Here is a 13028-nt window from a genome sequence, read left to right as displayed (position 1 = left end):
ATCAGGACACACGCGGATCAAAGGTCTCTTTTGTCGGGTAAAAGAGCGAGGCTGAGCAGAAAGCCAAGGCTACTACCAAAGAGGCCAAGTTCCACGCCTGCCTCAGAAGTGGAAACTGGGCAGGGCCGGGACAAGCGGGCTGAAGGGTCAAAGTCCAGCTCCCCCACCCCACCCACCCCCGGCCGCGCTGGAGCCCCGCCCATCGGGGCCCGCCCCTCGAGCAGAGAGAGTTCTGACCTCTCAGCACCTTCCGTCTCCTTCAGTGCCCTCCCTCCTCTGAAGTCATTGGTTGACTCTCAGTCCCCGCCCCCGGAAGAGCTGCTTATCGCAGCCAATCGGCGGGCGCGGCGGCGGCGGAGTCTGGGAGCGAGGTACCCCGATCTGGAGCAAGGGCTGCGGAGTTGACTTGGGGGGCCGGTGCTTTGGGGGTCTGTTGTCACCGTGGGCTCGGGGCTGGGCTGCTACTCCAGGGCCGGTGGCCGCGTCCGCGGAGGGCTGATGCCGGCTTGTGGAGGTGGCAGGATGTGCGCTCCCTGGAAAGTTGGGGCCCGGCCCGCGTAGGCCCCAGGGGTGGGGCCGCCTCAAATTTGCTTTATCTCCTATTTAGGGACACCCCAGCTGCCACTGAAGGGAAACGGAGGCCTCTTCTGGCCGCCCCGGCTATCAGGGGCTCAGAAATCCAAGACCAGAGGAGATGCGCTGAGGGTGGTTGTTCTTCCCCCCCCGCTAAAGGGCCTCTCGGAAGGCACCACCAGGAATGTCTAGCGTCCCATTGGAGCCATTTGGAAGGGGAAAGGAGGTTAGTTATGGCTCTGGCGTTTGGCTCTAGGTGACAGTAAAGGGAGGATGGGGGTGTGATGAATACAGGGTGACCGTGAGAACTTTGACAGGCGTCTTTCCATTGCTCTCCTCTCAGGTCAAGTCAGCCAGGGTCAAAATAAGAGACTTGGCGACCCATGGTTGCTCCCAGCTCGTGTCTTTGGCCTTCCTGAAGACACCTTGGAACGCCTCACGAGGTTTTTGTTCAAAGATTGTGAATGTAAGATTCTCAGTGCCTGGGAGCTGAGAAATAGTACTCGGAGCCACAAGTGGGTTCTGTTTGGGGGCTGGGGAGGCACGGTTGTGAATAGGAAGAGGGCCGGGACTCTTGTTTTTTTGTACCTAGTACACAATTAGGGAAAGTGTGGTTTTATTCTGCCTAAGTCCGGAGTGGGCTAGTGTGAGGGTGTTGTTGTTCTGCCCTGTTGATGCTTGCTGAATATTTGTAATATTAGGAAATTACTGATGAGACAGTTCTCTTTAGGAAGTCAGAGGCAAATGAATAGCGTTTCTATGGAATTAACCCCAGGTTTGGTTTTCAGTTAAGAAAATGAGGCAGACGGAAGTGTTAGCCAAGACCTTCCAAGGCCCAGCTGTTGTCTGTAGGACTCCAAACAGCCACGTTTACATGTTCAAGAATGGCAGTGGGGACTCCGGGGACTCCTCCGAGGAAGAGTCCCATCATGGGGTGTTACGACCTCGGGGCAAGGAGCGCCTGAAGAACAGCATCCAACATCCTCAGCAGCCCGGAGCAGGCAGCGTGGTTCTGCTGCAGCGGGAGCTGGCCCATGAGGACAGCCTCAACAAACTGGCTCTCCAGTATGGCTGCAAAGTAAGCTGACTCAGTCCCTGAGGAAGCTGATGGTCAGTTAGTCGGGATCCTCAGCTAAGGGTGTGTTTTTCATTTGTCCTGACTTTCAGCGACACTATGAAACTGTGTGGCCCTTTGAGCGCACTGGATTGAAGATCTTAGGGGCTGGAGATGTAGGTGGAGCTTACCTAAGTGTCTTCGGCCTGCTTGCTTCTCATTTCTTGTATTCTTCTGACCTTCTCTTGACCTTGGCTAACTGACCGGTAGAGTTTTTCCCTTCTCTCTGTTAGAATTGCATGGTCTGGCCTCTGTGCTGTGCACTTGTATAACCTTCTCTTTCTCTTTTAATTATGTTTTTAGCATTCAGAGTGATTAACAGTGGCAAAGTAAGTAGGAAAGCATTTCTGGAATCGCTCTTTTCTCCTGCGTCAAAACAACCTGTTTCATGCTGCTGACCCCATGATATATATATATATATATATATATATATATATATATATACTGACAGCAGCTTTCTCCAAGGCTGCATCCGCTGCCCAATTTAAGAAAAAGCTTTACCTCCTAAAAATTGTCTATGGTTTCGCTAACAAGATCCAAAGGAGCAAAAGGGTCGTGTGGGTGTGGGAGTCTTTCCCAACGTAGTAGAAACTCATCTCCAGGGACACAGCATCTTCCATTACATCAGCCTGTGTTTGGATCTTATAATCTGTGTCTGTGGGCAGAACCTACAGACCATGGGCTGAGTAGGCCTGTCAGGGCGATGATCTCTAACAAATCCAGAATGGATAGTCCGTACCTCCACTTACAAGCCCAGCTCCTGTTAAAGACACAGACGCTTGCTGTTGGGTTAGTGCCCAAGAGTGAAAGCCGTCCAGTTCCAGGGCACAGTAAGAAGCTCACTCAAGCCAGGTCAGTGAGGCTCTAAAAGTGGTTGCTGAATAAAATAATCACACACACACACACACACACACACACACACACACACACACACACACACGATGGACCAGAATAATAAACTCTGTGGGTTGTACTTACCTTCCAGATGAGTTTTTCAAAAGTAGCTTGGGGGGGAGTTTAAAATTTGGCCTCCTGTCCCTCCTTTTCTGTTAGAAGCTTTGTGCTACTTAATAAAACCCAGTCACGTCCCGCGGACTGTAGTTGGGAGTGGAAACTCTGAGTCCAGAACGCCTAGGTTGATTGCTGGTTTCCTCGCCCGCTTCTGGTGAGAAGTAGGACCTCCCCAGGGTGGATTAACTTCCAGTCACTTGTGTTCAGGAAATACGTTCCTGCTCCTGCGTCTGCGCTTCGGGGAAAGTGCTGAGGCAGCATCCCGAGGGAGCCATCAGGTGGTGGAGCCCTTGAATGTGTGCCCAGGGCCCGTGCAGGCTTTGGTGAGCTTGTCTGGCCACTCACTCAGCTGGATTCTGGTGTGACGGGGGCACTGTTGCCCCAGAACTTGACAGAGAGGGCGACCGTGTTGGTCCTGTTTCCCCTGAAGCTTTGGTTGTAGTCACAACCTTTAACCAAATTTATCTGAAATGATTCAGAGTAGAACAGTTGATTTCTAGCTCATTAAGAGGTTAAAAACCCAAGACCAAAAAAGAAAAAAAAAAATCTAAGCTCAGGTGACTCAGCCAAAACAAAGCTGGCTGTGGATGCAATTTCTAGCCTTCATGGGCTTCGCTGGGACACCAGCAGGCTGAGGGTTTCTGCTGGGGCAGGTACTGGTCGTAAGGAGCATTGCATATTTATAATGTGTGGTTTCCCTAGGTTGCAGATATCAAGAAAGTGAACAACTTCATCCGAGAACAAGACCTGTATGCTTTGAAGTCCATCAAGATTCCGGTGAGAAATCATGGGCTCCTCACAGAGACCCACCAAGAACTAACCCCCCTGCGGACCCCGTCCTCTGAGACCAGAGTGACCCTGATCGAACTGCCGGAAGAAGAAGATGCCGCCGCTGAGGCCGCTGCTCAGGGTAGCCAGCTGACGGACTTCTTCAAGGGAATCGATGAGAACATTGAGCGGGCCGTGCAGTCCGACGTCTTCCACAGCGATAGCTGCTGCGTGGAGGCTCAGCCACTCCTCCCCACAGCCCAGAAGCCAGCAGCCGATGGTGCCGACTGCGGAATTCAGTGGTGGAATGCCGTCTTCCTCATGCTTCTCATTGGGATCGTGTTGCCCGTGTTTTATCTCGTCTACTTTAAAATACAAGCCACCGGGGAAGCCACAAGCGGTTTGAATGCAACCGTTGTCCCCAATGGCTCCCTAACACTAAGCTCAGGTCCAGGGCAAGCCCCCAGGCTGGCAATTCCAGTGCCCACCCTCCCCATTTCAGACAACCAGGTCAGCTCAACCACCCAGGCAGGGGCCTAAGCTCATTTCTTCTAGGATTGGCGATGCTTTGGCTGTTGGCTCTTGTGTGTGTAGCTGTCACTGGCTACTTCCTGGGAATGTTGCACTTTGCTAGAATGTGTGGACAGCTAAAGAAGTTACCATGTCAGTCTGGATTGTAGGGACTTGAGGAAGGGCCTGGCCTAACACAAGGATGCAGGAGCCCAGACCTCATCGTCCCAGTAAGAGAGACGGTTACATGAAACCAGTGGCTGTTTCTTGAAGACATGTAGGGGCTGGCTGTGAGGTCCTATGCAGCCACTCTGTGTGGGCTCCTGAGTAGAACACAGCAAGGGATGTACAGTGTTGGCGTTCCCACTGTTGGATGGGGCCAAATGACTGTCACCGTGTCGCTGCCTGCTAAGGGTGGGGGTGGGTTTGTGTCTGGGTAGACCGAGGTGCCGTGCCCTATGTCATTGAGTTTCAGAGTGACAGATGACAGCTGTGACAGCCTGGCGTGTTTGCCTCTTCACTTGGCCCCGTTGAGGCAATGCCACTTCAGAAGTGAGTCTGCCCCAAATCCAAACTGCCATCCTGTGATTTAAGCTGCAGTTCGGTCCCTCGCCCTGTTGGAGCTTTATGGTCTCCCACGTGGGCATATCTTAAGCCAGACACAGGGCCACCGCTCTGATTCACAGTAGGGGCACCTCTGTGGTGATAGCTCCCTGGGTTCTTCCAGTTGCATCTTGGGAGCAGCTGTTATCGGCAGGTGGTTTGAAGGGACGACCTCACCTCTGCCATTAGGATCCCAACACATGCACCTCGGAGGTCAACCCATTGTCAGACCAGTGTTGCCAAGACTAGTGGCCTCCACCCCCACCCCACCATGTGTGCCCGGAGCAGAGTGTTCTCCCTGCTGCCTCCTTGACTCGATTCTTTCAGCGCTGTCCTTAAACTTCCAGATTGTGCATCTCTGTTAAAGCCAGACACGATGTCAGTCAGCTTTGCGCTACTGTACAAAATGATCTTAGGTAGGGAAAGGCTCTTTTGGGTCGAGGTTCCAATCCATATCCACAGTCACACTTCATGGAGGAGAGTGTGGTAGAACAAAGTGTTCATATACCAGGAAGAGAGGGAGAGACGAGGAGCTTGGGTCTCAGGGTCACCTTCAAGGTCATGCCTGCAGGGACCTAACTTCTTCCCACTAGACCCCATTTCTTAATGTTTGCACCCCTTCCCAATGGCAAGGTGAAGACTAAGCCTTTGAGGGACATCCAAACCCCAACAATGTGACTCAGGCTGTAAAAGAGAACACCAGACACCAGAGGGTGCAAGGTTTTCTCAGTCACTCCCTGGGGTCAGTAGCCATCCACGTGCTGAAAGGGGTGTGGGAGAAAGGGCTAAGCCAGCTTGCCTTGGACCGCAGAAAGGGGCCAAGGTGGCTGAGGGCTCAGCGTCAGGGAGCACAGAAGGCAGGCACGTAGCTCCAGTGATAAGCTTGGGGGATGCTCAGGCCACTTGACACTAGGCCTGGAAATCTGACCAGAGGAGCAGGACAGTTCTTGAGTCAGGTGTTCAGTTGTTCTGAAAGCCAATCTGCCCAGGGCACACATAGCAAGTTTAAAGCATCTTCAGAATTTAATATTTTGAGGCCAGAACTGAACCTGTGAATCTGGATACAGTAAACGTCCATTATGTTTGGTGATTTCTATCTGGATGCTCATACCATTGTTTCTGTGAAGTTTCTCTTCAATGTCACCATTAACTTCAGCAGGCAGGGCTCAGAGTCCCACGGGAAAACCGTTTGGCCAGACAAAGAATGTCTGTTTTATTCTGTCTCAGTAGGGACTGATTGTGACTGCTTGTGCACAGTCGTGTGTGGGCTCCTAGTAGAACACGACAAGGGACCTGCAGTGTCAGTGCTCCTGGAGCTGGGTGGCATCGAATGACTGTCACAGTGACCCTGCCTGCCAAGGGCGGGGGATGGGCTTGGCACAGACGCCTTCTGTGTCTGGGTGAACCAAGGTGCTGTGCAATAGTATCAGTATGTCACTGAGTTTTACACAGGTTACAGCCGTGACTTGTATTTCTGTATTTTTCTCAAGTGGAATAAAGTATTTCTTCTGTGAAGGAAACACGACTCCCTCATTTCATATGTGGATATTAGTAACAGAGTTAAAAGCCTTGGAGAAGATGGCAGTGGCCCATGCCGCCTGCTGGGCTCTTACTCCACACATGCCTATGTGGCCAGGGAAGGATAGACCGAGTGGTAACCAGTGCACTCTGACCTCCGTGACATGCTTCACAGTTCAGTTAGGTCTGTGGAAGGCATACCAGGGAGTTCCTTTCCTGCTAATCTGCTGCATTTTGGTGACTGGGGTGCTTTTAAAAAGATTTTTTAAATTACGTGCATTTGTGTCTCTGCGGGGTTGTGCATGGAACTCTGGAGAGTGTAGGACCCACTGGAGCTGGAGTTATAGGCAGCTGTGAGCTGCCTGCTGTGGTGCTAATAACTACCCTGGAGTCCTATGCAAGAGTAGTAAGCCCTCTTAACAACGGAGCTGTCACTCCAGTCCCCAAGAAAGTGAATGATTTTTTGTTTGTTTGTTTGTTTTTTGGTTTCTCGAGACAGGGTTTCTCTGTAGCTTTGGAGCCTGTCCTGAAACTTGCTCTTGTAGACCAGGCTGGTCTCGAACTCACAGAGATCCGCCTGCCTCTGCCTCCTGAGTGCTGGGATTAAAGGCGTGCACTACCACCGCCGGGCTAAAGTGAATGTTTTGAAGAAATAGCCCATCTCTTTGGTTGGGCATCTCTTCCTGATGAAGACTAAGGAATTCTTAGTATTGGATGTGCTGACTTTACACTAGAGAGATAAGACTTCAGGCTGGGTTGTTCGCTGCCTACCTGAACAGCAGGGGAAGGGGGGCGGGCAAGGACTTGACAGTCAAGTGAGTTAGAACAAGCCCCCAGGGCTGTACCTATCCGGTAGAGTAAGCTTGAAGTGAAAGAAAGATGGCTGCAGCCAAGAGCAAAACACACTAAAGTATAACCCACGGGAGTTCCTTGTTCTTTGAGTGCCTTCAGGGCAAGCATTTTGTACAGGAAATCCCGCCTTTCCACTCCCCTTGTGTGTTGGTCTTGGTGGTCACCACTTTAGAGATAGAAATCTAAGAGCCTACAGCTGACAAACGGGGCTGCTGGGAGACCTGCCCCAGCTGGCAATCAGTGTCTGTGCTCTTCCTGTCCTATAACCTTCCTGTCCTGGTGAGGCTAACAGACGCTCTGCTGACCTGCATGGTGTCCAGACCCTGGGGCAGCCCGTGTCTGTGAAAGCACCAGTAGTTGTGGCTTCTCAAGGTGAGGCTGCAGGAGAGTGTGTGGGAAGAATTAGACAATTTGGTCGGCAGGAACACTGGCCAGTGCTGCCAAGAGTCATCCAGTGCAGGGATTCAAGAACTGTGGCTACCACTGAAGTGCACCCCATTTTCCCTTTGTGAGGAGGGAGAGTGCTGGGGATTGACACCCCCCCCCCCCCCCCCGCCCTAGCATCTCTTCTTCCAGTGAGGTGCACTCCTAGCTGGACCCCTATTTTATTGTTTTTAGGTTTTTTTAAAAATTTTGTTCATTTTACTTCTTTCCAATGCCCAGAAATCAAAGGAAAGGTTTCGCGCGCGCACACACACTAGGCAAGTGCTCTATCACTTAGCCACATCCCCTGGCCTAGTTCCCTCCCCCTCCTATTCGCTGGTGTAAACCTCATTGGATGTAGACCCAGACCCCTCCCTTGTCTAAAGAGTCAGCCTGGCTTGTGTTGGTAAGAGCCTCCCCTTCGCTGCTTTCCTCCTGGTGCTCAGCGTGGTGGAGGAGGGGTTTCTTCATGCTCATCCCCAGTGGCTGGCTTCACCAGGCAGAGCAGGGGCACCAGGGTGGGGAAAGTGTAGCTAGGCCTGCAAGGCTAGGTGATTGCCTACAAATGAGGACAGGTGAGGCTAGTCTCTGGTCTCTCACTGCCCCTTGGAAGGCACAGCATGGTGCTGGCAGCATCAGCCCTGGGCCCCTTCCTACCCCTGCTCAAAGATGCATAAGGTTCCAGAGACTGCTCCACCAGTGCCATGGGTCACAGCAGTGCCTCTTTTTTCTTTTTTGTTTTTGCACTAACATAATTTCTTTTTTTAAAAAAATTATTTATTTATTATGTATACAATATTCTGTCTGTGTGTATGTCTGCAGGCCAGAAGAGGGCACCAGATCTCATTCCAGATGGTGGTGAGCCACCATGTAGTTGCTGGGAATTGAACTCAGAACCTTTGGAAGAGCAGGCAATGCTCTTAACCACTGAGCCATCTCTCCACCCCTCATAATTTCTTTTATTGAAAAATATTATCGAGCTATAATATAATAGATTCAAATTAATAAAACCAGCACGGTATTGGTAGAAAACAGATGCACTGATCAATGTGATGGAATGAAGGATGCATATAAAAATCCGTGTACTATAGCCACCTGAGTTTTAACAAAGATATAAAAAAAACATACATCAGAGAGAATACGCCATCTTTCAAAAATGGTGCTGCAGAGACTAGATGCATATGTGTGGAAGAGTTAAACAAGGACTGTAGCTCTCACCCTGCACAAAAATCAATGCCAAATGAATCAAGGACCTCAGCATAAAACCACGAACTCAAACTGCTAAAGGAAAAAATTAGGGAGTCCATTTCAACACTTAGTCACAGTTCTTTCTGGATCGGATTCTGGTCACTCGAGAAATAAGATCAACAAACAGGATCTCATAAAACTAAGATGTTTTTGTACGGCAGAGGAAACAGTCAATTAATTAAAAAGGAAATCCCAAAAGGGAGGAAATCTTCACGAGATGATGGAGAATTAGTGTGCAGAATATACAAAAAACCAAAAAGATAAAAACAAACAAAAAATCAAACGTCAAAAACAAACAAAAATCCTAATAAAAAATGAAACTGACCGGAGATTTCTCAAAAGAAGAAATAGAAATGGCAAGAAAACATTTATGAAAGTGTTGCCATTGTACCCTCCCCATTATTTCATTTCTCACTTCATATCAACCGTCCCCTATTATCTTCCCTCCCCCACACCATGGCCAATGGTCCCTTTATAACTTTCTGGTTTCTGGGGTTGATAGTAGTGCCTCTTAAAACCTCTTCAGGCCTTAATGTGGTCCAGGGGAGACTTCCCCAGCTCTTCAGAAAGCATTTGGCTACTTAATTAAATAATTCAATTGATTTTGAGACAACCGTGGCCTATAATTTGCTCTGGAGAGTAGTAGACCTGCCCTAGCCTCCTTAGGACTGCCCCCTTCACCTCTGGCTGCGTTTGGTTATTCTAAGATAATATTTCATTGCCCTGAATAGGAAACACGTTCCTTTTTATTTCCACCCCATCCATTCGTCCACCCATATGCTTGAGTTCTTCATTAACCTTTCAGAACATCAAGAGGGGATGTGATAACCAGACAGGGCCCCTGTCCCCTATTCTCCAGATGTTGATAAACTAGGAGAGGGGATGTGATAAAGGCTCTGGGCCCCAGAGAGGGGGTTGGGTAATGTGTTAGCTGGGAGAGTCATAGTAAGTTCTCTAGATGACTTGAGCTGTTTGCTTAGCTACACTCATGGGGCAATGGGAAACAGCGACACAGTGGACAGCTGCATTTTAAGTGTGATTGAAGGACTAGAGGGCAGAACGTGGGGACTATTCCCACCAGAAACTGAGTAGCCAGGGACCTGATGTGTAGGGAGTATAAATAGAATTTTGAGGAAATGTTGTTGGAATGTCTCAAAACGAGCCAGACATGCAACAACCTGGGTTCTACATTTAAGGATTTGGCACTATTTCAGGGAAATCAGAAGTGACTCATGGCATAAGGAGGCTACCCCCATTAAATGGAGTTTCCTTACTTACTATGTTCGTTATTCCTAATGCTTTTGTTCTTACATCTGTAAGTTCATACAGTTTCATCTGATCTGGAAAATTGCAGTCATCCTTAAATTTTCCTGATTATTCTTCTTTACCTGTAGAGAGTGGTTTGGTGCTGTAAATCTCATCAAGATTACATTCATTTTTCATTCAACCTTCCTGTTTGTGTGGTTTTGATTACTCTTTCTTCTGATATCTAATAGGACATCATCACATTAAATGCATCTTTTAGGTGTTTTCAATTCCTAGAACTTTTTATACCTTCCCGTTTCTCCATCACTGAGCTCATGCTCCCATACTAGTTGCTAAGAACTGCGTTAACCCCCATCTGCTAAGTGTATCTCTCGTGCCCATCAGACGATCTCCCCACCCCTAGTTATAGATTTCAGTTTTCCTTGATGCCTGGAAATTTTTGGTTAGAGTCTAGATATGGCAATGTATTACTGGATGCTGTATTTTGCTGTCTTCTAATACACACTTCTATGCTCTACTCTGGGGTACTTAGAATCACATTGCTTCTATTGAGGATTTCTTTGAGAGTGTGTGTGTGGTGGTGCAGTCAGGACTTCTCTGTGCAACTTCTCTGTGCCACTGTCCTGGACCTTGCTCTGTAGACCAGGCTGGCCTTGAACTGAGAGGTCCGTCTGTGTCTGCCTCCCAAGTGCTGGGATTAAAGGTGTGTTTCTCCCCTGCCTGGCTTGAGTATCTTTTTTATTTTTTTATTTTATTTTTTTTGGCATTTTGAAACAAGGTTTCTCTGTGTAATAGTCCTAGATGTCCTGGAACTTGCTCTGTAGACCAGGCTGGTCTCAGACTCGCAGAGACTCTGCCTCCCGAGAGATGGGATTAAAGGTGTGCGCCACCACCTCCAAGCCTGAGACTTATTTCTAAATACCACACATCTGTAAATTTCTATAGGTGCAAACTGTGAACTTAAGGAAATCCACATACCAGATGCCAAAATGCTTTAAGAACAATGATGTTGGCTTCTATGAACTGACTACTCCGATGGCATGACCTTCAGATAGATCAAAGGACTTGTATACTTGTACAAAAGAAAAGCAGGCTGGAAACTAAAGATTGGCTCTCAATGCTGGCTAAGTGGGAGATGTGAATCAGGAACAGGGTACCAGAACGACATTTCTCCGAGATCGTTCTGTGCAGCTCGTAGAGAAGGAGCAATGGAAGAATATTTGCCTAGTATGTACAAGGTCTGGGTACAATCCCCAACGCTGCCCTCCAAAAGGTTAGGATGCCATTCGCAAATCCAAATCACGAATCCATAAATGAAGCTAACTATGAGGGAAGAAGGGCACACAAAATAAACCAAAACACCTACAGGTGAGCCCAACTCTGCAACAAGAAAAGCCTACACAAAGGGGCAGGAACAAAGCAACTGCTGGGCATGATCTTGATTGGATAATGTAAAGCTAGGGCAAAGAACCCCAACTTCAATCTCTCACATGCTCTAATATAGCCAGCGAATGTGCATTCCCCAGGAAGGGATGGGATGGGAAATCTGCAACTAGTTTCTGTATGTACTAGAATAGAGTATGCCGGAAGACCATAGGTAAGAGCAGCTGGGGCTCTTCTCAGAAGTGAAGCAAGCAAGCTACAGTTGAAAAGAGACAATACGAATACAAGGATGCAGCCAAGTGGACTCAGCAGCCTTAGGCATGTCTACGAGAGAGTGAGCATCCCTACAGCTTCCACTGTGCAGAGCCCAACATTGCTAACACCCCAGTATCAATGAGAACACCGACTGTCTGGGTCTTGGTTTCAGAATGCCACTCTCTGATAAAACAAATCAATCCTTGAGGAAGCACCTGCTCCAGGGCAAGGAGAGGGAAAACACAAGTATGGAATATCTTGTGGTCCGAGAAGCAAGGGTGTGCAGAAGCCTGGACAGAAAGTGCTGGAGAAGTGGTGTGCTGACCTGATGGTGCTCCTAAAGGCCCAAACTAGAAGAGCTTGTGGAACACAATGGGATTACAACCCAGACTAAAGGACACCGCTGTCAATCCCTAAAGATGCGACCGAGTGGGCAGGGCAGCCGCACCTGAGTTTTAATCTCCATTGATGAATATAGAAAACAGGCAGAACAGGCAGCAGCTGCACCAACAGCTGCTGAGGACATGATGTAAAGTGGGTAAAAGTTGGAGAAACCTGGTACTCAAATTACCTGAAGATACTTACCAATTGCAAAAGGAAGACAGCAATTTAGTGACCCCAGTAAAGGACAGCCACCAACTCCAGAACCTTCACCCCAGTGAAGGACAGCCATCCAGAACCTTCACCCCAGTGAAGGCAGCCACCTGCAGTGAGGCACACTGACACTATCAACTCCAGAACCTTCACCCTGGTGAAGGACAGCCACCTGCAGCGAGGCACGCTGACACCGTCAACTCCAGACCAACTAGGACAAATCACATTGGGTTATTCTAGACTAGACGCAGCGCCATTAGACTATTCACCACTGGGTGGCGCTTTGCTGGGCAGGTGGCTGGGTGGGGGGCTGCAGCCCTCCAGCTGGCACTGGGCTCTGAAAATCACTTTCTCGGCTGGTGCCACTCAGACATAAAATCAGCTTAAAACCAAGATAAAGGCTAGAACAAGCCACCCATGGGAGCTGACTAGAAACTGCAAGTGAATTGATATTAAGTAGCTGCAGCTGCGATTAGAATATTTTTAGCCACAGGACTCGAGCAGCTTTCAAAACCTGCTAATAAGAGCCCCATTATAGCCAGCAAGCAAAACCAGTGCAAGAAAAATTAACTTAATTTGACACCAAGAATGTGCTTAGCTAGGAACTGGCTCACAAGGCAAAGGAGAGGAAGAGGATATTTTTTACTGTGGGTTTGAACAACTATTTGGAGCTTCTTTGGCTTCCTGCCTCAGTTATGATCAGAAAAGTGACTAGCGGGAAGGGCCTATCGGTATGCTGTAACAGACAGCTATCCTCTTGCTGCCCCGACCTTAGTGCTGTGTGTGCAATCTGGAAAGAAATGAATCTCACACCATAAACTTTAAAGATGAATGGGATACGACAGTGAGCGCTAGCGTCTGCCCCTCAACACTTCAGGGTACTTTCTGTGAGCAGAACGAATGGATTGAA

At 48.8% G+C, this 13028-nt stretch overlaps 1 protein-coding gene across 6 annotated transcripts; it reads left to right on the top strand.

Moving 5' to 3' along the window:
• The first annotated feature begins 327 nt into the window (after positions 1-327).
• Lysmd4 (LysM domain containing 4) lies at positions 328-6093 on the top strand. Of its 6 annotated transcripts, XM_041654546.1 has the most exons (6): positions 788-799; positions 917-1039; positions 1362-1651; positions 1741-1893; positions 1991-2016; positions 3401-3516. In XM_041654546.1, the coding sequence occupies exons 3-4, from the start codon at positions 1370-1372 to the stop codon at positions 1888-1890; spliced, it is 432 nt and encodes a 143-aa protein (XP_041510480.1). In that variant the 5' UTR covers positions 788-799; positions 917-1039; positions 1362-1369; the 3' UTR covers positions 1891-1893; positions 1991-2016; positions 3401-3516. The 6 variants fall into 6 exon arrangements, with proteins under 6 accessions (XP_041510462.1, XP_041510468.1, XP_041510456.1 ...); XM_041654528.1 differs by lacking the exons at positions 917-1039; positions 1741-1893; positions 1991-2016 and adding an exon at positions 328-371 and having other exon boundaries at positions 608-799; positions 3401-6093; XM_041654534.1 differs by lacking the exons at positions 917-1039; positions 1741-1893; positions 1991-2016 and adding an exon at positions 361-428 and having other exon boundaries at positions 608-799; positions 3401-6093.
• The last annotated feature ends 6935 nt before the right edge of the window (positions 6094-13028 follow it).

Source organism: Microtus oregoni, unplaced genomic scaffold (assembly GCF_018167655.1).
Source record: "Microtus oregoni isolate MIOR12 unplaced genomic scaffold, Mior012 000000F_ref0000247, whole genome shotgun sequence".
In the NCBI taxonomy this organism is placed as follows: domain Eukaryota; kingdom Metazoa; phylum Chordata; class Mammalia; order Rodentia; family Cricetidae; genus Microtus; species Microtus oregoni.
This window is presented reverse-complemented; position numbering and strand designations above follow the sequence as displayed.

Bases quoted from the DNA above. Each gene is read 5' to 3' on its own strand.
- Lysmd4 (XM_041654528.1), top strand. From the start codon at position 1,370: ATGAGGCAGACGGAAGTGTTAGCCAAGACCTTCCAAGGCCCAGCTGTT. The intron at 1,652-3,400 runs GTAAGCTGACTC...TGGTTTCCCTAG, and splicing joins CTCTCCAGTATGGCTGCAAA to GTTGCAGATATCAAGAAAGT.